This window comes from Eucyclogobius newberryi, unplaced genomic scaffold (assembly GCF_026437365.1).
Source record: "Eucyclogobius newberryi isolate DKJ021-1_F unplaced genomic scaffold, fEucNew1.0.hap1 SCAF_19, whole genome shotgun sequence".
In the NCBI taxonomy this organism is placed as follows: Eukaryota; Metazoa; Chordata; class Actinopteri; order Gobiiformes; family Gobiidae; genus Eucyclogobius; species Eucyclogobius newberryi.
Genome location: NW_027315823.1, coordinates 11,446,795 through 11,473,074, shown reverse-complemented (window position 1 = coordinate 11,473,074; position 26,280 = coordinate 11,446,795). Strand labels below are relative to the sequence as shown.

General features: G+C 42.7%; 1 protein-coding gene and 2 non-coding genes across 3 annotated transcripts; 2 read left to right on the top strand and 1 right to left on the bottom strand.

Moving 5' to 3' along the window:
- Positions 1–739: 739 nt before the first annotated feature.
- LOC140365357 (gamma-glutamyl hydrolase-like) lies at positions 740–15,423 on the bottom strand. Its single transcript, XM_072451742.1, has 9 exons — positions 15,343–15,423; positions 10,532–10,646; positions 8,798–8,848; positions 8,600–8,684; positions 5,839–5,977; positions 3,039–3,145; positions 2,535–2,625; positions 1,686–1,823; positions 740–883 (listed from the first exon to the last, which is right to left on the bottom strand). Exons 1-9 carry the CDS (start codon positions 15,410–15,412, stop codon positions 762–764), a joined length of 918 nt encoding a protein of 305 aa, XP_072307843.1. The 5' UTR covers positions 15,413–15,423; the 3' UTR covers positions 740–761.
- On the top strand, positions 3,372–3,424 carry LOC140366493 (U7 small nuclear RNA). Its single transcript, XR_011928040.1, has one exon. It is a non-coding gene; the product is annotated as a U7 small nuclear RNA (small nuclear RNA).
- On the top strand, positions 4,185–4,237 carry LOC140366492 (U7 small nuclear RNA). Its single transcript, XR_011928039.1, has one exon. It is a non-coding gene; the product is annotated as a U7 small nuclear RNA (small nuclear RNA).
- Positions 15,424–26,280: the final 10,857 nt, after the last annotated feature.

The window sequence follows — 26,280 nt, the reverse complement described above, 5'->3', positions numbered from 1 at the left end:
CCCCAAACTGGAGGAGGGGCTACAACAGATGATCATCTCAGTCCAGGAAAGTGCAGTGCTAGTGTGGAGGCCAACAAACTCAGGCTCAGTCGGTGATTTAGGTTTTTGGTGCTTCTACCACAGCAAAAAGGTGCTCTGAGAAATATTTACAGTACAACCCCCCCCACTGTAGCCCAGATGAGACTGAAGGCCTTTATACCCCCATGCTACATGCTACATGCTACAATAAAGGCTTTTTGATACTTTTTTGGAAATTAACAGAGTGCCTGTTTTTTTCTTGTCTTAGGGAAATACTCAACGTATGTTTATATATTTTTCAGATTTGACGCTCGGGCCCTTACATCATTGACGTCCTGGAGGGCCACAGACAGATGCATGTGCACAAGGTGCATAGAACCGTTTTGGCTGTATCTCCACACCTTTATTTAGCTTATTTGTTCTGTCTTTAACATAAATGTTTGTTATTGAGCTTATGCTGGACAAGGATATTTAAACTTGTGGTACAACATTTGACCTGCCAGTGACGCTATAGGGCCAATTCTCTGAGGGGTCTGAGGGCCGACAAAACCTGTTGAGCTCCATAAACTGTATAACTATGTTTCTTGGTTGAGATGGAATACTGTCCCAAACACACTACAGTCTAAAATCAATGCAGGCATTTTACATTAAGACACAGTCGGTGACGTAGGGCGGAAATAAGTGCATATAGAGTATATTTTGGTTAACAGAATATGTTGATTTTTATTGAACAGCAGCACTTATCAGTCAAAGAAGTAGATCTGCACTAAGACAAAACTAGTTGGTTTAAAATATGGAGTATAGTGGTAGATGAGAGCCTTCTCCTCCTCCTGTTCACTCCAAAACTTGTGCTGGCTCTTCCGGGCTGAAAAAGATAAAAGAAAAAATATTTCAAATGTATTTCACGATTTATTACAACCCAACAAGTTCACAAACATTCTTTTAAGTGCCTGGTAAGTTTACCCTTTAGTTTGGTCATAGTCTTTTCTATAAGAAAAGAAAAACAAAGAAAAACAAAATGGATATTTCAATATTTCTGCTGCTATTCAGGGCTGACTATGGACGCTTTCTTTATGAAAACATGATTTAGACATTTACTAAAACCACTTTGTGCGTGCTACAGTTACGGTGCAACTGGAGGCCATGTCTGACACACAAGTTCTAGTTAGTTTGTGAAATGATAAAGAGCAAAAAACAAAGTACGTATACTGTAGAGAACTCTAAAAGAGCAGTAGAGCTGGTGCCCTGCACGTTATGAGCGTTATGGGAGCGGCAGCACTGCTGCTACAACCACTTCCTGGCTTTGATGTAAATGACTCTTTTGAAGAATTGTTATTCTCCGAAATAACTCAAATCAAACTTAAAGGTGCGCAATGTCATTTTGCCTGGAATGTACCACAGTCTGGCATTAAACGTATCTGTTGCATTTACTCAATCAAAGGGGTTCTTATTGCAGAGAAATACTGTGACCAGAGTCCACAGATCTAACCTGTAACTTTTTCTCCATGGACAAAGAAAAGTTTAATGCCACTCTGTGGAACATTGCCAACCAACAATAACATCTCCATGGAGACAAGGAGGTTGACTAACTTCCCACCAGACAATTTGCAGCTTTAACTGCACATGAGGATGATCATTTGAAGTCCTCTTCTGCTTGTTAGACTCACCTTCTGAGACAAAGAAGCTGGCAGAGTAGAAGGAGGTCTGTACAGCAGGCACAGAGTGGTCCATGCCGGATTTGTTGATCCACTCAAAGGGGCCCTTCTCCGGGTGCCATTGTACGGCGTAGAACGGGTAACGGTAGGCTGATGACCACAAGAGCAGAATCAGGTTATTAGATGGTCCTTTTAGTGTTCATCTGTTTTCACTGTGATACTGCCATCTGGTGTAAATGGGACTGCTTGACACTTATTATTATATTAATAAGCAATTAATAATTGCAGGGGTTGTAATACAACCTCCAGGTGACTATTTCTGAATGGACAATGGCCTGGTAAAATTGTACATCCAAAATTCACCAGAATACAGATGTCACCTGTGGCTCTCAGCAACTTAATTGCATTTACACCACCTACTATATTGGAATATGAACCAAAACATTCTTATTTTAACCTCATATCTTGAAACAGCTCATGTTTATGACATTTACAATCAAAATATTACCTACGGTTCCTTTATAAAACTCATAAAAACATGTATTATATCAATGTTGTATTGACTTTTTTTTTACTTTGACTGAACTGTTCATGACTTGTTGGGTGACGTTGGTTGATTGGTTGATGAAGTGTGGGCTAATACTCTCCCCAGTGGACAGATTTGAGCAGTGCGGACTGAGCAATTGATGCAAAATAATAAATGAAGATCTTATAATTAGTGACTTTTTTTGGCTACTTTTGGCTTTCTCAAGTATGCCTATTTTTCATACCTACTTTACACATAATATATACTTGACATGTAGCTTCACCAACAGCTATGTTCGTCATTCCATAGCTGTGCATAATAAACAAATATATTACCTTCCATAGTGGAGATGAATTCTACCTTCCCATCTGTGTTGGTGGACAGGACCTTGTAAAACCTCTTGAGGTCGGCATTTCTGCTGTAATTCTGTGGGTTACAATATATGACATGTTTAGGTCAACACAGGGTTTTATGTTAGTTTGCAATCAAATGTAAAGGTGCACTACGTAACTACGTACTGATCTTGTCCTTACAAAGATGTTTTTGCTTGTCCCTTATTTTTTTTAATCCATCATTTGCTATAATTGTACTTAAAAACACCTTGAAAACAGGTATTTTACTGGGGTACATATGCCTAACTGACATTCATTCAGAATATGGTGCGTTTTTTCTTTTTACCTGCAAGCTCAAACTAGAGGGAAAACAATTAAAAGTTAGAAAAAGGTTTATGATCAGATTTTTTCCCTGCTTGCCTCTCAGGGCTTCTGTACAATTGAGAATCCAATCTGAACATGATATCATAATACTATATGAAGTAATGCATGTTAAAACTGCACTACCTGAACAGACAGGCTCCAGTCGTGGAAGTTGCTGGTGATGTTTTCCTGGGACAGAGCGAGGAGAAGACTCTTGGGGAAGTGTCTGAACAGCCGACTGGTCTGGGCAGCTGGAAAGTACACATTTATTTAGTATAACAGACAGTCTAAGACAACTCCAAAGTACAAGTTCAATCCCTGTTTCCAGTCAAAGGTCTAAACCACAGGGCCAAATCCTAAGTGAAATGATAAGTAATGTAAATGAGGTCAAAGATCGGTGTGAGATGGTCAGTGTGAAACCATGACAGACACAGGTATGACTTCTGCTGGAGATGTGTCTGGACCTCACACCAGCAGAAGTTTTGCTCTTTTATAATTTTCAAGCAGGAGTTCTATAAAAGAACTCCCCCCCCCCTTCACTGTTGAAAGAAAGAAGTCAAGATTTTTGCTTGTGTTGCAGCAATACAGGGAAAACAGAAAACGGGTTGATTCTGTGTCTCAAAGATGACACGCTCATGAAGCTGAAGGCGACTCCATGACAATAGTAGAAGCTCAAAACAGTTAACTTTGTATAAGATGTATCCTTCAATTGTAGTTCAGACAACTCCAAAGCACCAGTTCAATCCCTGTTTCCAGTCTGATGTCTAAAGCACAGGGCCAAATTCTGATTGAAATGATAAATCATGTAAATGAGGTGAGAGATGGTCAGTGTGAAACCATGACAGACACAGGTATGACTTCTGCTGGACGTGTGTCTGGACCCTCACACCAGCAGAAGTTTTGCTCTTTTATTATTTTATAGTAGGAGTTCTATAAAAGAACTCCCCCCCCCCCCCATCACTGTTTAAATAAATGAAAAGTCTAAGATCTTGCCTGTTTAACATGAGTATAAACATGTAGAATTTGGAATATTAAACCAACATTTTTCAGATCAGGCATTAGTGAGTTGGAGAGTGTTCTCAATGTAACGTGTCTTAAGAAGAAATGTATTAAACTCCAGAGCACCAGTTCCATCCCTGTTTCTTGACCCAGTTCAAGTCTGATGTCTAAACCACAGGGTCTGATTGAAATGATAAATCATGTAAATGAGGTGAGAGATGGTCAGTGTGAAACCATGACAGACACAGGTATGACTTCTGCTGGACATGTGTCTGGACCTCACACCAGCAGAAGTTTTGCTCTTTTATTATTTTCTAGTAGGAGTTCTATAAAGGAACTCCCCCGATTAGTGTTAAAAGAATTGAAATGTATAAGTTATATATGTATACATATATATTTTTGGCATGTGTATAAATAAGTAGAATTTTGAAGGTAAATGCAACATTTTTCAAACCAGGTGTTAGTGAGTTGGAGAGTGTTCTAAATGTAATGTGTCTTTTGAACGAAATGTATTAAACTCTAGAGCACCAGTTCAATCCCTGTTTCTCGACCCAGTTCAAGTCCAGTGTCTAAACCACAGGGTCTGATTGAAATGATAAATCATGTAAATCAGGTCAGAGATGGTCAGTGTGAAACCATGACAGACACAGGTATGACTTCTGCTGGACAGAAAGATGCAGTGGTGTACGGGGACTTTTATAGATGGGAAAGCAGACCACGGGTGATAAACAATATTTAGTGGATAAATAACCTGGCTTCATCGACCAATTGATGACACAAATTAGTGTTCCATGTTAAATGACTGCCTGTGTTTCTAACTAACATCTAATTATTGGAAACATGAGCAGAGCCTTAGCCACAAACAGACTTGTCTCTAGAAGATCGTTTTTAAGTCAAGTTTGTTGAAACTTGGCGCTGCTGTTGCTTCTCCTCTGCACATGCTCAGTTAGGGCAAAACTTGCAAACATCCTTGATTCCCACAGGTTTCTTCAGCGTGGTCTGAGCTAAGATCCATGGGTTTGAGGCTGTGTGGTCCTCAGAGCATGTGCAGACCTCTAAAAGAAGCTGCTGTCTGCTCTGGCTCTAAAAGCTCATGTTAGAGAGCGGAGCATGAACGGGCCTCTGAACACGGCCACAGACTGAGCACCTGCGGGAGAAGAAGAATCATGCTTCCCGTGCAGTACTGCTCAGCGGCCTGTAGAGGACAGTAAAAGACACCGTGACTTCAGCCAAGCTTCAGCAGCAGAAGTGAGGGGAAAACTGGCTTATTTGGATATATTTTAAAACTATTTATAAATAGTTTTGACACACAGTCATTTTTTGGCCTTGATTGACCTGACCACACGCCACTGGAAAGACGTCTGATCTACTCCTGCTCTGCTCCTGTCCTGCTCGGCTTCTGTCCTGCTCTGCTCCTGTCCTGCTCTGCTCCTGTCTGTTCTTCTACTCTTAGCTAAAGAATATTTCTGTAATTCCTGGGTTGTTTACATGAAATAAAAAGAGTCAAAAACATTTCAATCTCCTCTGAGCTCCATGTTTCCCCTCATGGCTTATCGCAAACCCTCTGAGAGAAGGGCTGTTCTCTGTGTAACGCCACGCCCCCCTCAGCCAAAATGTATTTTTAAACAAATTGTTGCATGAATTCTGATTGTTTTCTATCTTAAAAACTCAAATACTATTGAATGGTTTACAACAATTATTTCATGAACGGCATGAATGGCATATGTTAATTTGTCTTCATTCTAAAACTCCACCATCACAAGTTGATTCAGTTTGTGTGATTACATTTGGACTATTTAAAGTCACAAATCATTTCCACTTCACATAATCAGTGCTGACAAAGACATGAAACTTTTTTCTTTTGTCCTTTGTATATGGAAAGCATTTATAGTCATGACCTTCCATCCTCCATATTACTGAACATAGAGATAAACAGAGCAGTTACCTGAGGAGAAGGTGAGAGGTAGTGCCACCGCCTTAGTGTCCGTGTTGGTGAGCAGGTTCTTGTTGGCCGTCAGCACACTGAGCTGCTGGAGGCCCTGACACGTGCCCCACACCGGGAAGTAGTCCCCTGCATCGTTCGCCTGACAACCACAAAACAAAAGACACATTGGACTTCATTTCTACAACTAGGCAGTGGACAGAGAGCGTCTATCTGCTTTTTTCAGACAAAACATACTGTAGGTCTCGATGGAGGAGGCTTTGTCACCACTCCAGATTCTTGCACGTTGAACTAAAGATAAAACGATGAGCGAAGGTGTTCATGGATTCGATAGTGAGTCCACAAATGTCATTGCTTCCTCCGGTGTTGTAACTCTTTTTTATTTTTCTATCCATGTTGATCTGATAAAGCAGAGCGTGATCCACATTCTTCTCTCTGGCGGGATTTCACTGGATCAAAAGTTTTGCGTTTATTGACCACTCGCGCTTAGTAATCGTTGAAGAAAGAGACATGGGGCTTGTTGGAGGGGAGGCGTCTTGATGCAGCCATGACACGCTGTTTATCACTGAAGTTATGGGACTTCAGTATAATACAGAGCTTCTCAGTTTGTGGGGCGCCTGTTTGGGGGGGCGCAGAGCTGTGCCAAGGGGGGCACGAGACATTTTTTGAGCAACAGAATAATGCCCAGTGCCAACACGGGGTTAATCTCTAAATACGAAGTTTTCCAAACTTTTTTTACCCTCAGTGTCCTCTGGAATAACCGACGCGATTACAATTCTCCAGGACGTCCAGTTCGTCACTTAAAACACACACCTGATTTGTCAATTCTGCTATCGTTTCCTTCAAATGAGATTTCATTCTCCGCTGCTGTGGCTCGGTCGTCCAGTTCACCATTCTTGTATTTTAAATCCCGCATTTCTATCTTTGCGTCTGCTGCATTTGCAATCTAGTCTATCCCGCTCTCCAAAGCAGAGCTCCAGCCAAGGAGTCGGTGCCTGGGCTGGAGCGGAAGGAGCTGTGAGCCGCTGATGCAGGACTGCTTAGCTTAGTTGGAGAATTGCTAACCCGGGTCTCAGTGCCGTTGTTGTTCTTCGGTTTCATATTCCAGAAATAAGTGTCCAAGCTCATTATATGTCTGCTCCCACGTAGCAATATCGAGTCTTCCCAAATAAACTTGTAATAAAGATAAATCAACGGAATGGACTGACACCACCATGCTCGGCAGCCATGATCCCGGAAGTCAGATTTTCTTATATTTCACTGAGATGATTCTATCCTGATGGGGCATATTTACCAGTGGCGGCTGGTCGATGCCCCCCTGTCAATCAGCCAATTACGTCAAATGGTATTCAACGTTTTATGGTCTGAAAACAATATGATTTGTTCTCTATTATATTATATAATATGTAAAAGGATACTTTGCGGTCTGCTGCGTCTCTTTTCAACCTCGTAGGGCTGTTTGAAAATCGCCCATGAGCCTGGTAGAAAAGCAATGCGAATCTTAAGCCAATCAAATCCCAAGAAAAATTACGTCTTTTTGAGAAAAAACACAATAAAACTTTCTGAAAGCGTAGGGTTTATGCCACGGAGCTACGCTGTTTCCGCTGGAGACACAGCAGGTATCGTTGACCTCACACGTGATCATGTTTTCTGGCTGTGAATAAAAACTATGTTCATGATGAAGTGAGAGCGGCTGATTTCTTATCAGTCTCAGCCGACCAGTGTAGCACTTGTGCTCTGTTAACTTGACTGCAAACCACAACCTGCACCAAACAAGAGTGTTGTTTTTAGTTTATTATTGGTTATTAGAAAACCCATGAAAGAATGCTATGACATTTTACACTGACTGTATAAATACACATTTTAAATACACATTTACAACTAATGAAGTAAACAAACTTAATTTCCACTTTTGGTAATGGTAATACTACGACTTAGAGGCAGATACCATTTGTGAGAAAATATATTTGACATAAAATTACATTTTACACTTCATAAAATATTAGATTGACAAGAGCAAAACTAAAATCTCAGTGATACTGTACCTTATAGTGCACTGTAGCAAATGAATTACTACATTAAGAGAAAATAAAAAAAACACTATGGCATTAGTTACCCTGAACTATGTTTATAACATTTACATGTTTTATATTGAATCACCGGGGAAGACCCAGGACACGCTGGAGAGACTATGTCTCTCGGCTGGCCTGGGAACGCCTCGGGATCCCCCCGGAGGAGTTAGAGGAAGTGTCTGGGGAGTAGGAAGTCTGGGAGTCCCTGCTCAGACTGCTGCCCCCGCGACCCGGCCCCGGATAAAGCGGCAGAAGATCGATGGATGGATGGATATTGAATCACAGACAACATTGCCATATGGAAAATTCACTTTTGGACTTTTGAGCAGTAATGTCAAAAAGCTCCCTTATATTTTGCCATATCACCAGCCGCCTCTGATATTTACAGACAAAAAAAATCTAAAACATGAAACTTCCGTGTCCTTTTGTTATAATACTAGCTTTATCTGAGTCATAAAACCTCTTCTCTCAGCACATGACATGCTTTGGAGTCAGACGACAATTATTTCAATAATGCCCTGGTTAGAAATGTACAAACTTAATGTCTGACTAGTCGTAATCGTTAGTTTCATCCCTAATCAAAGTCATAATTACACACAAAATGAAGTTTTTGACACATTTTGGCTTATACTGTACATCTAAAATGTAAACAAAACAAATGATGGTTCCCACAGTGAGACACATTTTTATACCTTTATTGCCAAATTGTAGAAAATCTTTGCGGCCCGTGTGTACTGGGACGTCTGAATGTCAACGTGGCCCCCTGGCAGCAACAATCTGCAACAACACACACAGTTTTGGAAATGGTTGTGGACGCTTTTTTGTCAATACGTTTCAATGACTATATTTCTTGCTTGACCTGATGTTTAATGTACTCGCGTTGGACTCACCCATTGATAGAGTTGAAGAGCTTCACATACTCCTCCACTGTTCTGTTTATTCTGCCAGACAAAGGGGCAAATTAGCATTAGCAAAACAAGAACAACCTAAAAACGTATTTAAATGTTTGGTTTCAAATGACTTTAAACCCTGATAGAGATAGAGTTTTAGTGGGAACAAAGATTTGGAGCACTCACGTACAGAAGTTTGGCTCTGTTTATATTCTTTAAGAGGGAGACTTATTAAAGTTTTAATTTAAATTGTGTGAATATAAATCATTTGTTGCATAAGTCACTACACACTTGATAAAATTCTGTATCTGTAATTATATCTTTATCTTTGCACATCATTTTTTACATTGGGTTTATGTAGGGCTGCTGCAACTAAATATTCTTTTTTTTACTTTTAAATCAAATAAATCTACTTTATTGAATATTTTATGAGACTTTTAATTTCCAAAGAGCAAATTGGGATAGATTTTGTGAGGACTTGGGTAAGGGCATAAAGGAAATGAGCAATGATGGTTGCATAGATGTTGTTTTTGTTCTCTATTAGACAGCATTGGTTTCACTCAGAATGTAAATAAATGAACCACAGTCACAATCACACCCTGGATCTTATTTTAACAGATGGAATAGAGATTAGTGACCTCATTGTTTCCCCTCAAACCCTATGTTATCAGAGCATTTCCTAGTTACTCGTTATTCATAGTCATAGTTTCCTCGTCCCATTCATTCTCTGTAGGAATTAGAATCTTGCTCAAATAAATATAAAATAAAAATGATCTGACAGCAGCGTGTTACAGATGGCTAATCACTGGTAGCATGTCAAGATTTTTACGTACGATGTAACTATTTCACCAGCGGAAACCTGTAAAGTTAAATGTTTTTGTCTCATATCTAAAGGCTAACATACATTCACTTAAATATAAAACAAACAGACTTGATAAAAGTTCATACAATGCAAAGTCAATGGTTTTTGTAAACATGTTTGGGTGTATTTACATAAGGGGGGTCAAACATGCAGCACCCCAGATGTTTTAATCTGGCCCGCCAAACTATTTTGTCCACTATTTTAAAAAAGGGAACTCTCAAGCTGCTTAATATGCTGCACATGAAAATAAAGCTGTAACCAACTTATTTCCACTCAAATCAATAATTCTGGGAATTATCAGGGTCAGTTTGTACTCCAAACCCACAAGATTTTTTTTTTCCTAAAATAAAATGAAAAATTAATTCCACCTGGACATTTTTGCTTCATTTACAAGTCTCTAAAACTAATTTTAGTGAATTTACCTTCAGCTTTTAAAAGAGAATTTTCAAACCCAAGTCATTTGTCCATATTCCTGCTCCTGCTGCTGATGCATGAATATGGACTCAGTCTTTCACCTGCTACAGATTTGTGCAACAATGTCCACAAATAACTATTACTGAGCTATATAAAGTTATTTATTTCATATAGTTTTTATAGTTTTATTTTTTATATTATGTTTGGCCCACAACCCAGCCTGAGCATCACCATTCGGCCCGTGGCCCAAAACAAGTTTGACACCCCTGATTTACATGGTATGTAAATGTCGGGCATTATGCCAGTGATTATCCATCTGGAACTCGCTCTCCACTTTGTGTTCATTAATTATTGATTTATTCAAGCGCCTATTGCTTGTGTCTAAGTCTTGTGTTCTGATCTTAACTTGAGGTTATCTCATCTCTGAGTTTTATGACGTGATTATGCTTTGCTTATACCTTATGGGGACCACCCTGGCTCCAGCACTTTCTAGGAATTTGACATATGACGCCCTGATGTGGGAAGTGCCCTGTGGAAAGTGGTCTTCTGGAAGGTTCTCTTGGGCCAAAACACCTGAAAAACAGATTATGTCATGTAAAAAACAACAACAACAAAACCCACTGACTTTTGAATGTGTCAGCTTGCCCAGTCCAGAGACCAAACAATATATTTGCATGTAGTTCTCCCCCCGAAAGAGCAAATATAACTACTATTGTTTGATAACGTGTTATTATAGAATGTGAATGAGTAGTTGAGAGATCACACCTATAGCTGCAGTTAAAGGGACTGTACTATATCCCATTTTTCGTGCAATAAAAATAAAATTGATAAAATTCCTAGTACAGATATGTTGTAAATAATAATAATAATAAAGCTCTTTGGGTCGAAATGAGGCCATAGTGTGCTGTCTGCATCTAATAATAGAGCGTTTTATACTTTGGGAAGCAGGAAGTGCGCTGTTACCGTGACTAGAACTGCATCTTTTTCTACAGCTGTTACGGTGACATTAAACTCTTCTCTGGGCTTTGAAAGTTGTGAAAATCACTTATAAACTAATCACTGCAAACAACTTAAACCTTGGGTTCTTTGGCCGCTAAATCCATACTTCAATACTTTTATAGATTACAGAGAAGGCAAATGAACACCGTACATTAAAGAAAAGATTGCACTCTATACAGGCGAAAGGACAGTTGGTCACATTTGCATCAGTTCACACCCCTTACTGTTCTTCTGAAACAATGCCCTAGTGTAAAGATCAATACAAGGCAGGACGGGGCATCCTGGGCACCCTGAATAAACCAGACTATGCATAAAGACATATTATACTTTTTTTTTAGTTCTTGGTAATAAACTATAACATATGCAGATCATTAATTTAAATTTCGTTCATTGTATTAATCATAAACGGTATAGTAATAGAAACGGGGCCATTGACTTCCTGTTAAAAAAAGGCACAATTCATAATGTTTCATTTCACCATCACATGTGTAACCAGTCCATATACTATTGTAGTATAATCACACAAAATCCTTATTATTTTTGTTTAATATTGTGTTTAATGTACCTGGTATTTGTTTTACTGTGCTGTTTTGGTCCTCCAGTCCCTATTTCTTCTTCATGTGTTCCCTTGGTGCACAGGGTCGTGACTTCCTCTTCCCTTTTAATATCTCCGTGTGGGGAAGGGAAGGGAAGTCATCCCTCGTGTCGTCCTTTATGTTTTATATTTTGTATATTGATTTAATTGTTGTTATCTCCTTTTTTAGTTAAGGCTGGATTTTCCTAGTTGCACATGTTCACTTTTATTGTGTTTTTCTGTTAAGCAGGTATGTTTTGCCCTTTTAATATCTCCGTTTGGGGAAGAGTTTGGGCTGGATTTTCCTAGTGGCACATGTTCACTTTTATTGTGTTTTACTGTTAACCAGAATAAACGGAGGGTGTCTCCAAAAGTTGAACAGTGTCCCGTGGCTAATGTTCACACCACATCCATAACTACACAACGCAGGAACACTCCGGTCACAATTGGTGCCGTTCGACCCGTGCCAGCGCCATTCAGCGGTCCTCTCATCCCGGTCTGCTGCAGTGCCTTCCTTCGACTTCTCTGCTGGTGCCGCCCCCCTCTTCACTTTCGGCGCGCTGTGTGCAGTGGTCCAGTGCTGCCCTCAAGACTGTCTGCCAGGTTTTAGGCTCGCAATGCGGAGTTAGGGTTTATTGAAAAAAAAGAGACTAAGTTTGAAACGTATATATATTAGCCAAGATGTAGGCACTGAATGCTGGTGTTAATGATGTACACTCTGTTAGTAATAAGACTGTGTTGAGCCCACCGATTGCTACTTCTACTCCTATTGCTAATGCACACTCAGATCCCACACGTGTTCTTACACATGATGGGCTTAGTGGCATAATAACTGATTTGGCAAAACAAATTGGGGATAGTATCGCAAACAGTTTGGACACGATGCACAAACAGCCCTGCCACACCCAGCTGCCTGCTACTGACAGTGTGTTCCCCAGTCGCCTGGAGGCTTCACAGCTCAAAGTAGTGGTGCAGTCTGAAGCCAAAGCATCACCGTTCTTCAGGGGCGACCGCACTGATACATTCTCCATTCAAGAATGGGAGGGAATGTCTAGCACAAGCTGTGAGACATCTGAGCAACAGTATGAACTGATTATGTCCCGATTGACAGGCAAAGCTCGGGATGTGGTTGAGGTGTCACTCTGCTGAGTGGGAGTGAGTTGATCGCTGCTTTATTTGACATCCTAAAACAAAACTTCAGTGAAATCACATGTTCCAACATGCCAATGAGAGACTTTTATAGCACAATACCAAGGGGTGGTGAGGATTCCATGGACTATTGGATTTGTCTATTGATGCTGTGGATGAGTGCCTCAGGAGGAGCGGGAAATGTGTGGATGACCCCACCGCTGAGGTTGTGATGATGTTCATAAGTCACTGTCCTGACCCTGCTCTTTTTCTGTCATTTCAAATGAAGCCCCCCGAGGAGTGGACAGCTGCTGAGGTCCAGCGCCGCTTGGACAGTAATGTGGGACGGATAAAAGGTGTTGCGGATAATTCGCACTTGGTGACTAGGGCCTTGTCTGCTCAAGCCCCTGTTTATTCCCGTGATCTTCAGGACTCCGCTGAACTGACTCCCTTTTGTCCACCCAAAGCCACCTACGAGTCTCCACAACAGCTGTCGGGAACAGGGGGCCAGCCACACAATTTAGGTTGTACAGACTCTGTCTTAACTGCTTTGGACCAATGACTGGGAGGTTGCGTCCACACATCGTGCTGTTTCTTTGGCTGACCATCTCGGTGCGCTTGTTGGCCCTGAGCCTTGCCTGTCGTCAGTGTTGTCCAAACATGAGCTCCAATCCCACCAGGAGAGTGATGTTGTTCTTTCCAGGGTTACCTTCTTTGTGAACCGCAAACGCAGGCCTTCCAGACGTGAGCGTGACCATGAAGACCAGCAGGTTTTTGAAGCAGTGGGAGAGGCTGGCGGTTCTTGAAGGAATTCTGTACCATGTCACTAAGGACCCTCTGACCAAGCACAAGCGCATCCAGTTTGTTGTTCCAGAGTCCCATAAGTCGTCTGTGCTCTCTGGCATCCATGACAATGCAGGTCACCAAGGCACGCACCACGCACTCTGTCATTGGCACGTCAGCGGTTCTTTTGGTATGAGATGGAAAAAGATGTCCGCAACTATGTAAGACAGTGTCCACGGTGTGTCCTCAGTAAGGCTCCAGAACTGTCTGCCAGAGCCCCACTGGAAAACATTAAGACCAGTGTGCCACTGGAGTTGTTATGCATTGACTTTTGGTCTACTGAGGACAACAACAATAAAGCGGTCGATGTTCTTGTGGTCACTGACCATTTCACTTAATTGGCACGTGCATTCCCTTGCTGCGACCAAACTGCAAAGAATGTGGCTAAGAAGCTTTGGGAGGAATTCTTCTGCATTTATGGCTTTCCTCAGCTCGCCCACTCCGACCAAGGGGCTACATTTGAGAGTGAGTTGGTGGCAGAGTTGCTAGAAATGGATGGCATCATAAAATCTCATACCACACCTTACCACCCCATAGGCAATGGCATCACTGAGAGGTTTAACAGGACGTTGGGGAGCATGTTGAGGTCTTTGCCCCCAAGGACGAAGCAGACGTGGCCGCAGATGATCCAATCTTTGACGTTTGTTTATAATTGTACAGCTCATGAAACAACAGGATTTGCACCCTTCTATCTGAAGTGTGGGAGGGTTCCCCGGTTACCTGTTGATCTCCTCTTCAAGAATGTTCTCCATGATGGCTCAGTGTGCGACTACAATACTTTGACATAGGTATAAGATAAAGGATTATCTTATCTTATACCTATGTCAAGTCACTTATGGATGACCTTTGTTCCGCCATGATCTTGGCTCATGGAAACAGCGCTGTTGAACTGAAACACCAGTCGGACCAATACAATAAGCGGCTTACCTCTTTCTGTTGGGGACCGAGTACTGTTGGCAAATAAAGGAGTTAAAGGAAAAAGGAAGCTGTCAGACAAGTGGGAGGTAGTTGTTTATGATGTTGTTGCTTCGAAACCAGACCTCCACATATACAAAATTCAAGACCAAGCGGGTAATGAAAAGACTGTGTATCGCAACTTCTTCTTCAAGTCAACTTCTTGCCGCTGGATATTTCGCTGGACGTGACAAAAGCTCAGTCTATCGCTGGTGTTGATGTTGTCCAAGAGGAACCCGGAGTATCCGTGGTGGGTAGGGAATCTGAATCTTTCCCGCCCTATGCCCCCCAAGTTTGAGTGGGTCTAGTGTTGACCGCACCACATCCTGGGTCCAACAACAGTCCCCCAATGAGAGAATGGCCCCTGATGTGATGTCCTGTGACTCTCCCGAGTTTGCTGGTCCCTTGTGATGAGGTACACAAACTTTCTGATGACCTTTCTGTTAACCAGAATAGTGCCCCGTGGCTAATGTACACACCACATCCATAACTACACAACGCAGGAACACTCCGGTCACACATGTAATAGAGTTACTTTGTTTTATTGTTTGAAAAATAAAAACATTCTTGAACCTTACCTTCTACAATTTTTAAATAAAGCAACTAAGTACAAAGAAGTGGCCAAAAATGAAAACAGAAATTTTGTGTATTATTATTAAAAATTTTGGTGACGTTTATAAGGTTACTTCCTGGACATGAGCAGCAGCAGTTCAAGTGACCAATAAGTTCATGTGACCAACAAATCAACAATTTACCGATTCCCGGCCTTACCGATGATGGGTCGGTGGTTGAGTTGGCGGTTATGTACGGCCTTGTTCCCCTCAGGACCAAAGCGGAGCATGGCCAGCAGCAACAGCACAATCACTGCTGGAAGTACCTTCACACTGCTGCGTAGAGTCCAAAAGCCGAAGAGAAGGTGACGGAGCGCGGGGGACATAAGGTAAGCCATTCCGATCACGCTCTGACACTTGAGAGCGGTGTCGGGACAGAGCCAGTTTCCTCTGTGGTTCTATTCTGTCTTATTTCTCTGGCAACTGCAACTGCAAATATCTTCTGGCCTGGGCTTGTCCAAATGTTTGTTCACCAAGAGTAACATATAGCCTAAGGCAGAGGGCCAGGGAAGAGTCTGTCTACTCTACACCAAAAAGTTTGTAATGGGAGAGATTTGTTTTTAATTGTGGTAAAATGTCATTACAAAAAAAATAAAAGAAAAGGGGGGCGGAGTGGAGCTTGCATCTTCTCCCAGTGTCTGTGCAGATTTCCTATACCTCCAGGAAATTTACCTATTGTTTATTTCTATCTATCATGTCTGTGTGCTATTTTTATTTATTTGGTCTGAAGCCTGAAGTAGCTTTTCTGAAATGTGACTTTTAAGCATCATATGCCGGAGGGACACACACAGTCTCTATTTGAACTCCGGTGCACTACAACAAACAAACTCAATTTGTCTTGCTGCCAAACTTGTCAGATCACTCTTGTTCAAATCCAGCGGCTCAGGACTAACCAATCATCTGATCTTGTATAACCAAACAACAAAGGGAGAGAGACTAAATTCTATTTCATTCCGAGCTCTCCTTCCATGTTAGCACATTTTAGCATAGCCAAAATCTTTGTAATTTTTTTTGCCAAATTCACGCCTCCAAAATATCAATAGCAACACAGAAACATTTTGACTTGACACAGGACAGACTTTAATCAGGTGGTCCTGGTCTTACGCAGTCTAGAGTAGGATAAACATCTGAGTTCTTAGACTAGATCCACTAGAAAAGTGCGGTCCATCCTGTCATATCCTGAGGATTTATTGCCGATTTGAGAACTCAAGCGACTGTTCGTCCATTTTTTAAAAATGTGCATGCGCACACTCACCTCTATTATTCCTTTAACCTTATAATATTTTTCTCTCATCAAAAACGTACCTGGGGGTGTATTTTGGTTCATTCACACTTGTCTGATGAATCTTTGGTTCATAATGTCTGTTTTGTGACGTCACGTCAAAGGTAGAGTCTATAAATCATCACCAGACTTTCTGCCCAAATCAGGTCCATTACAACTGTGTGTTTACATTAGCATGTTGGGGGAAAGCCAGGGTTAGCTCCCCTGTGTAATTCCCTCTGCAGCCAGTAGATGGAACTGTAACACAATTCTAGACATGAGGAATGCCATTGCCATAAGAAGACCAGATTACTTCATACTAAACACATCATTTTAAGTTTTAAAACATGAGATACCAAAGGAGAGTAGCTAAAAAGCATGTTCACCAGTCAAAAACAATACAAAAAATGCATAATATTTGTTCTTTAAATCTCTCATAAATGTGCATGCTTTGGTTATTTCTTCCTTCACCTATGTGGCCCTATGATTTTAAAGCCCAATAGCAGAATAATATATACATTATAAATACATACACACGTGGAAAAGCCTTCAAAAACCAACAACCAAACGCACTCTAACCATTGGGATGTTCTTTCTTTGACCCTTGCAGCAGCAGCAGCAGCAGCAGCAGCAGCAGCAGCAGCAGCAGCAGCAGCATGTAGTGATTAACCACAGAGGCACACTCAATACTGCAGTGAAGCTATAGGCGTTTATTGTTTAATTTAGTCAGCACTTTCCTATTGCAGCAGGTATCGCAAGGATCACTGGCTCTTCCTCATCACAATGCCCCAAAGGCACTGCGGTGTGGAGGGATGTCCACTAGAGGGCGCAGAACTCCATCGAAATGCAGCCACAATGGTGAATGAGTGAACAATTTATATATAACTGGTGACAATTGGCTATTTAATTTGAGTAATAAAGTAGTACACACAAGTTGATGTCTGCTTGTGTTTAAAAAAAATATACTCTCTGGTCGTTCCGTTCCATTTTGTTCTGTTCCTGGGTTAGAAAATGGATAAATACACATTAAGGAAGTGGTGATATTAATAACTGAAGAATGTTTAAATCTAGTTTGAGATTATATATGTTCAAACCAATATTCTGGCGTCATTGGAAGTTCCTTGGTTTGTCCACAGACTGCTTGCTCCGAGGCACAGATGCTAGAATCTAACTTTCTCTTTACTTCTTTTACTGCATTCATAAATCTGCTCCCTGGTCATCCTCTAGGCCTCCAGCTCAACATCCACATCCGTCTACATAATCCCTCTCTCTCCTCTCTACCACTAACTTACTCGTGCTCCTACTCCTTTTTCATATAACACGCACAGTAGGTTCAGTTAGTTAAATTATAAATGTATACATGTGTAAATAGTTATATTAATGTCACATTTATTTATGTTACAGCGCCAACTTTGAATAGAAATCAAGCAATAATGATGACAACTGATGTATGCCTGTGCTCATAACCATAATTCTAATTTTCAACTCCTCTTAATGTTGTTGCATATTTTAAATCTGACTATGCATTATATTAGAATTAACTATATTTGTGCAACTCTTAATTTCGTCATTTACACTACTCCACAAGTCCCCCCCCAGCTCCGTGAGATAGAGCAGTGCGAAAGGGCTGTTTTGTCATGTTCAATGTTTCAAGTCCTTATCACTGAAACGTTTTAATTTTTTTCAGGCAATAATTAGCAATTGCTCATGACCTTTTTCAGATGAGCTGTTAGCACTTCATCGCGGTGTAAGAAGTTGAGTATTAGGGACACAAGTGCAGACTGAGTACGAGGTCTTTAGCCCCCTGCTCGGCTACAGTGCTGCAGAGTCACGCTGAGAACGATTAGCGCAAATGCAAATGTGGCTGAAACATGAAGATGCTCCGGCTCGTACACGCTCCTCTTCCTCTCTAAGTTAGGCCTGGCTTGACGTCCCTGTATATTACCCTCTGTCATTAAAGGAGACATAGTGTATAGACCCTTCCGCTTCATTCCAGACGTTAGCTCAAAGCTGCGTTCACATCAACAGGTAAGAGTTCTGCGGCACGAATAATGCAAATCGGCCGACGTGAACATTGCATTTCAAGCGAATCGAGCGGAGCAAAGACTCAAATCGAGCGTTCACGTGCAAATGGGCGAATACAGAGGGCCCACGCGAACGAAGCGGAGAATCCATCAGAGCTGAAGAATGTGGACTGTTCTGTTCTGGTGATGACGCAGTGCAGGACCCGGGCTGTTGTCTTGAATGAACTCTCCCCCTGACGACCATCATTGTCTTGGTATTACTCATTTTAAAACATGAGGAATAATGAAGGTGTTAATGTAAACAATTCAAAGTAACGCCTTTACTTTGAACCCATGCAAGCAAGCGTTGAAAAAGAATGACATTATTTAAGGTAATGAAAAAATTCAACTGTTCAAGAAAGTTGTCCATCAGTTGACACATTTTTATATTAATATTAGAACTTTACCACGAGTATTTCGACATTTGCATGACCTGTTTAACACCTACTTTATCTAAATGCAAATCTGTTCGGAGTAAACAAGAACACGTCTGTCTCGTGCCCACGTCGCTCGGGTTTGTTTGAGTCAGTCAGGGACGAGATAGGTTATTATATCTGCTGCTGTTGACTCATCTTAGACAAACTTTGCTGTTCATTGAGAGGGTAGGCTCAGTCTAACCCGCGCTCTAAGCAGAAAGACCCCCTAGACAAGTCCTGTTACTCCCCACAAAGTTCTGCCAAGACCTGGTTAGCAGACCTGTGCCAAAGCCTTAACTCATCACTTATTTAACGCAATCAATTATTTTAACGCGCATTAACGCAGGTCGGATTCCCCTGGTCCGCACCAGTTCTAAAACCTCGTACAAACCGCTGCGACGCAGAATTTGAGCGCGTGTACATTAGAAAGACAAACGCACTGGACGCGCGTTCTCGACGCCCCGGACTCACGTCCGTAGAATACACTCAGCAGCAGACGTGCGTCCGAGTCGTCCTGCACATGCGCAGTGGAGGAGTTGTGCTGTGTTGCTTTTCTCGTGGTGTAAATGGATTTTAATGGCAGATCATGGCTTTGGTTTATTAACTTTACAAAGTCAGCTGCTATAGGCGCCAGCCGAGGCAACCTGCCAGGGGTCCGTGTGAGCAGGTCCCGCCGGGGGCCCGCCGGGGGCCCGCGTGAGCAGGTCCCGACGGGCGCTGTAGCTGGGGAGATCCGCGAGAAGGGCGGGTCTTTATCAGCTGAAAACGTGAATAATCTGGTGCCTTAGCAACTGGCTTAGTGCAGAGGAGTAAAAAAACACCCAGTTTTAGGAATCTACAAACTATAATCTTTAGTTTTGTGTTTGATAACATTGTTTAAGTTAAAATGTACACAATGTATTTATTTGTATTTAACTGGTTAAGTGTTTGTTTGCACAACTAATGTTATGACGCTTTAGTGTCAAGTTCTAAGAATTTACAAACTGTACTGAAGTGTTTTCTGGTTTGGGGACATTTGGTACTAGACTGGTTATGCTGCTCCTAAAATGTGTTTTGAGTGTCTAATGTTTATTGAGATTACAATGTTTCTGACGTTACCAGAGGTAACAGAAACAGTGGCCTGTTAATCTGTAATGATTGTGGCTCAGGATTTTGTGGCAAGGGAATACTTGATATTTTATTTAACTGCTACTGAATAAAAAAGCTGATGCTTTTGCTAAAAAATGCGATTAATCGTGATTAATCAGGGAAATAATGCGATTAATCGCGTTCAAAAATTGTAATCGTTGCCCAGCCCTACTAATTACCTGTCCCTGAACCTAATCTTGACCAAACTACATGTCCCTAAACTTAACCCTCACACTTAACCTTAACCTGATCATAAAACAATGTCTAAAACTAAATGTTTTCTTACCAATACGAAGTGGCTGTTGTAGCATAACTGGGTTATGGTTGCAGGATTCGTCAATGACCAGTCTCCATGGAGATATGTCTGCTTTGCCTGGAAAGTTCCATTATATGGCATTAAACAAGTCAGATCATTGGAGCGGCGAAACCTGCTCCCTATAAAGAAAGAAAGCAAGCGTGTTTTTCAAGAAATTTTGGAGTGGAAAAAAAACAATAAATCACCTGTAATTGAATAGACAGAAAAGTGTAATGCCGTGCCGTGGAAGACAGATGGCGATGAGACCCCCGTGAGAAAAGTTACACAGTGCACTTTTCAGCCTGTTGTCCCTTAGGTTGATCAGATGAGTAAGAGTAGCCCAAAGCATTCAAATGTGGAACAATCCTTTACTTTTACACAAATATACTTCGATACACGTGTTTTTGGACAAATAACGACTCTAGTTTGTGGCCGGAGGCGGTGATTGGCAGCCGCGCTTCGTCAGTCCGCCCCCAGGTCAGCCGTGGCATGGAACAAAGCATGAAAATGAAAAGCGATTCTGAACGTCCGGAACAGCTCCACATGCAACTTATGTAAAACGGACTGACCCCTGTTTAACGGGTGGAGCTGTATTTTCACTTCATGATGCAATTATTACTCAGAAGAATGAGAGGGGTTTGTCTGCGGCCGACGTGGAACAATTCACACCTATAATTACTGTTGAGATGAAGATAATCACCGACAAAAGAGGAGCCTGTGGCGTGCGCACTGCTTTGAATGCATTTTTAAAACAATGCAATAAACAGTGCATTTTGTTCCACATTTTGTTTTGTTGTTGTCACAGCCTCATTCCAAATATCTACTACTAAAATATACGCATACAGAGAAGTACTAGTAAAACTGCATGTGAAAAGACAGATACTTCCAGAACGCCATCTCCTTTCTGTTGTGTCAATGTCAATCAATTTAAGCCTATAGTAAAAGTCAATTAATACAAAAATGAATTAGTTAAATAGACATTGACGATCTGCTTCAATCGGTGCATTCTACGGTTGATGCGGCCGGGGACACTTTCCACGTTTCTCCGGAACGCTTCCCGCGGTCACACGCACCGCTCCAAAGTGAACCGGTGGAAACGCGGCTCGCGGCTCGCGGTATGTCCCGACACGCGCTCCACTGACGTGCGGCGGCTTCTCACCCAAAAGTGGCAGTCCTGCGTTAAGGTTAAAGCCCGGCGTGTCCACATTTAGCCGCCTACATCCCCCGCGGAACGCTTTTAAATCAAAGTTAATGGACTGGATGCGCGCGCCCTAATGCAGGCAATTAAAGCGCACGCACCGACCGGAGAGGCTTAAGTGGTCAGAAAGTCGGGAAAGCGCCGCGTGCGGAGGGAGCGAGGCGACCGGAGTGAGGGGAATAATTGCGAATGGAAGAAGAGTAGAAAAGAGAGATAGAAAGGAAGAAGAAAAAAAAAATAATAGGGAGAGACGTAGAGAGATAGAGAGAGAGTGGAGCGTGTGCGTGAGATTGTGGGGTTGCAGAGCAGATCCTGAGCCGGCCCGGTGCTACAGTGGTGCCGCAGCGGGACCCATAACGGAACCCTGCACACACACACACGCGCGCGCGCTCTCGGCATTACGCACCGCGAAGGCAACTGCGCTTCTTTGAATAATTGCGTGCGGAGTGTTGGTGGGGGGGGAAAGCCTTTCTACTCTAAGGATACCGCCACTACGACCACCACCATTCATCTCCTGTCCAGAACCGTGGGAGCCGCGTGTGTTCCGCGGACCATGCCGATGCCGGGCTGGAGGCGGAATCTGACTTTTTGCCTGCAGCGAATGAATGAGGAGGGTAAGAGGCGACGCGCGCGCGGGTTGTGATGATGACGATTATTATGATGATGCTTTTTTTTTTTATGTGTGTGATTATTGTGGTTATTGTTTTGGCTGAGGCTGTGGCGTGCGATGTTGGCTCAATGTGTACACGCAGTTGTTGTTTGGTTTGTTGTGTTGTGGAAGCCTCGCGCTCGCTGCGTCGGAGTTTCTGGATGACTGGAGACGTGGTTGGTTTTTTTTGGCGTTGTGCGTATCGGTGCGCACACGTGTGATGGTGGGCCGGGGTGGGCCGGGGTGGACCGGGCTGGGCTGTGGTGGGATGGGGTGGGATGTGGTGGGCTCTGGGCTGGACAGGAGGAGGATGGATGGTTTGTTTTGCTGGGGGTGGAGGAGAGGTGGCGTAGTAGACGTGGAGATGCACAGAGGTTTTGGTGATGTCACTTGTAGTTTTCAACGGAGAAACTACGTGATGGTGTTTTGCATTTTATTATTTTACTATTTTACTGTCGCGTTGCCAAGTGTTTGTTTGTGTTTATGTATTCATGCAATACAGACGTTATAAGCATTAAGTAAAACAAATAAATACAAAAATAATCTAAAGAAATGCACATAATAGATACGGTATTTAAGTAGAGACGTGTAGGGAAAGGGAAATGAGTGGGTGAAAGTATAGAAAGGCAATTCATGTAACTGATATAAAACTATGTTAAAAATATATGTATTATGCTGTAAATTAGGGATGCCATGATTATTCGGTTAATCGATAATAGGTGATTATTCAGGTCACAGTGTAATCGTAAGAACCAAAAAATAATAATCGTGAATTTTAGAAGCAAAATGAAGTAATTTTAGTTCAATCTAAAGCCCAAAAAATAGACCTAAATGTACATTACCTTTTCTTTTTTTCTTTAAATCTGGCTGTTTTTGTCATATTTAACTTTGTGTTGTCTTGGGAAATTTCATAAAGCCGGTCATAAACTTGATGAATAGTCGCGTCAGACAATGCAACTGAAGATAAAGATTTCACTGTTTACTGTAAGTACATGATTGTGAAATGTGCAAACATAGCGGAAGTTTATTGTTCTAGTTGGCAATAAAAATGTGTGATCTTAGTCGTTGTAAATGTCATCTGATCCGTACGCTATAAACCTGCCTTTTTTTAACGTTGTGAAATAACTGAAAATTATGATTTTTAATTTCCATCCATCCATCCATCCATCCATTTTCTACCGCTTGTTCCCTTTCGGGGTCGCGGGTGACTGGAGCCTATCCCAGTGACTTCGGGCCTTAGGCTGGGTACACCCTGGACAGTGGCCAACTGGTCGCAGGGCCAACACAGAGACATGGACATTATGATTTTTAATTTCAGCCAGAAAAAAACAGATGACTAGAATCATCGGATCAACCAATAATTAGATCTGACTTTTGGTGTCCAAGTCCAAGAGATCTGATTAACAAAAACACCTGGTGACACATTTCAGTTACTTTGTGGTAAACAAGCACATTACATTTTCAAATAACATTTAGTCAAACTCCAGAAATTGGACAATGATCAGACTTTTGGTGTAAATGGAAACATAGTGTATGTAGTTTCAGTCCAATTATGACATTTGTAAGATTACATGAGGATAACTTTTGCATAAAGTTATAATACATTAACTGAATGTTGATTTAGATCACAGTTACCATTGCATTAGTGCTGTGTGAATTCTTCTTGATGGAAAAATACATGAAAATAATAATAATAGCAAGCAAGCAAGGCACGACGAGGTTTATTTGCAGAGCACAATTTGTACACAAGGCAATTCAAAGTGCATGAAGAGTCATCCCTACATAATAATATCGTGAACGCTTGATTTGCACCTGACATCCTTTTGGTCCATTTGTGCCCTGTTTCGGCTGCAGTGGCTGGGGAATACAGATGTGGCAGCTGTGAGGAATGCTAGTGACGTTAGCGATACGACGTTCGAAATACAATATTATGAGCTAGCTTAATAAGAATAGAGTTCAATTGACATGTTGTTTGTACGGGATAGGGTCTCACTCCCCCCTGACCACTCCTTTACACCAGAGTTTTATCTGCTGATGGCAAAATGAGTAACATGAGCACTGGGAAGGCTGTGAGGAGAGGAAAGGTGGTGTTTGAGCGTGTTATGAGTGAGTTTAGCCGGAGATGAGACGGTTCGATCAGAGGAGAGGAGTCTTTCTCTGTCCCTCTAGTGTTAAGTGAAGAGCAGTGCTTCTGTCAGTCACAGAGCAGAGATCAGTCTGTAGAGATGTGAATAAAAAAAAGCACATGTTTTCAGACTTCAGGTGCACGCCCATTGAATAGAAAAGGAGCGTCCCGTGCCTTGGTTTTGATTTTAGATCTCCAGACATTCCTCAGGACAATATATTCACAGCTCTCTTGGTCAGTAAAATTAAGCTTTCATTGTAACATATTGGTTCACTCACCATTTTTTGCATCGGCCCAGCAAACCGTCCGGTCCCGGTGCAGGTCCAGGTGCAGGTCCAGGTGCAGGTCCCGGTTCAGGTGCAGGTCCAGGTGCAGGTCCCGGTGCAGGTCCAGGTCCCGGTTCAGGTGCAGGTCCAGGTGCAGGTCCAGGTGCAGGTCCCAGTGCAGGTCCCGGTCCAGGTTCAGGTGCAGGTCCCAGTGCAGGTCCAGGTGCAGGTCCAGGTGCAGGTCCCGGTCCAGGTTCAGGTGCAGGTCCCGGTGCAGGTCCCGGTGCAGGTCCAGGTGCAGGTCCAGGTGCAGGTCCCGGTCCAGGTTCAGGTGCAGGTCCCGGTGCAGGTCCCAGTGCAGGTTCAGGTGCAGGTCCCGGTCCAGGTTCAGGTGCAGGTCCAAGTGCAGGTCCAGGTGCAGGTCCAGGTGCAGGTCCCGGTCCAGGTTCAGGTGCAGGTCCCGGTGCAGGTCCCGGTGCAGGTTCAGGTGCAGGTCCAGGTGCAGGTCCAGGTGCAGGTCCCGGTCCAGGTTCAGGTGCAGGTCCAAGTGCAGGTCCAGGTGCAGGTCCAGGTGCAGGTCCCGGTGCAGGTTCAGGTGCAGGTCCCGGTGCAGGTCCCGGTGCAGGTCCCGGTGCAGGTCCCAGTGCAGGTTCAGGTGCAGGTCCAGGTGCAGGTCCCGGTGCAGGTTCAGGTGCAGGTCCCGGTGCAGGTCCCGGTGCAGGTCCCAGTGCAGGTTCAGGTGCAGGTCCCGGTCCAGGTTCAGGTGCAGGTCCAAGTGCAGGTCCAGGTGCAGGTCCAGGTGCAGGTCCCGGTGCAGGTTCAGGTGCAGGTCCCGGTGCAGGTCCCGGTGCAGGTCCCGGTGCAGGTCCCAGTGCAGGTTCAGGTGCAGGTCCCGGTGCAGGTCCCGGTGCAGGTCCCGGTGCAGGTTCAGGTGCAGGTCCCGGTGCAGGTCCCGGTGCAGGTGAAGGTCCAGGTCCAGGTCCCTGTGCAGGTCCCGGTCCAGGTGCATACAATGTCATTTGTTGTATAAATGTCAGAACCACGGCTGACAGTGAAGATATGTGAGAATTTTATGCAGATTTTACATTTGTTCACATTAGCGACCAGAATCAAGATGGCTCCAAGAAAAAACAGATCTGTATTAGCTTTATATTCATGTGTTGTAAACTAGGTTTATGAGAAGGTAAGTGTGTAGTGCTGTGCATTAAAGGTGGAGTTGTATATATACAATAAATTGCTTTCCAAACTTTATACTGTATGTAATATGGTGTTGAATTTCCAGATGGAGGGCAAGGGCCTGTATAACTCAATGGGTGATTTTTTATGACATTTATGATTTTTTTTACAATGTTTTGCTTTCAACCTTGTACCGGTTGAAATGTAACTGGAAAAGGTGGACGATGGCAAAGCACATATAAAACAGCCAAAATAACAGGAACGTACAAGGACTGAATGTGGGTCTGCCTCCTGCTTGTCTCTGTGGAGAGGTTATCGTGTTGTCTGAAATGTTCCACAGTATAGCATTATCTCAATGGAATCTCCAGGCCAAGTTATTTAGATTACATAATTTTAATGCTACACCGCGGAACATTCCAGGCAAAGCAAAACATTCATAAAGTCTAGTAAATGGAAGAGATCCCGCAAGGAAAGTTCTACAGTGCATCTTGAACTAAATATTTAGACTTTGAGAAGGGCAA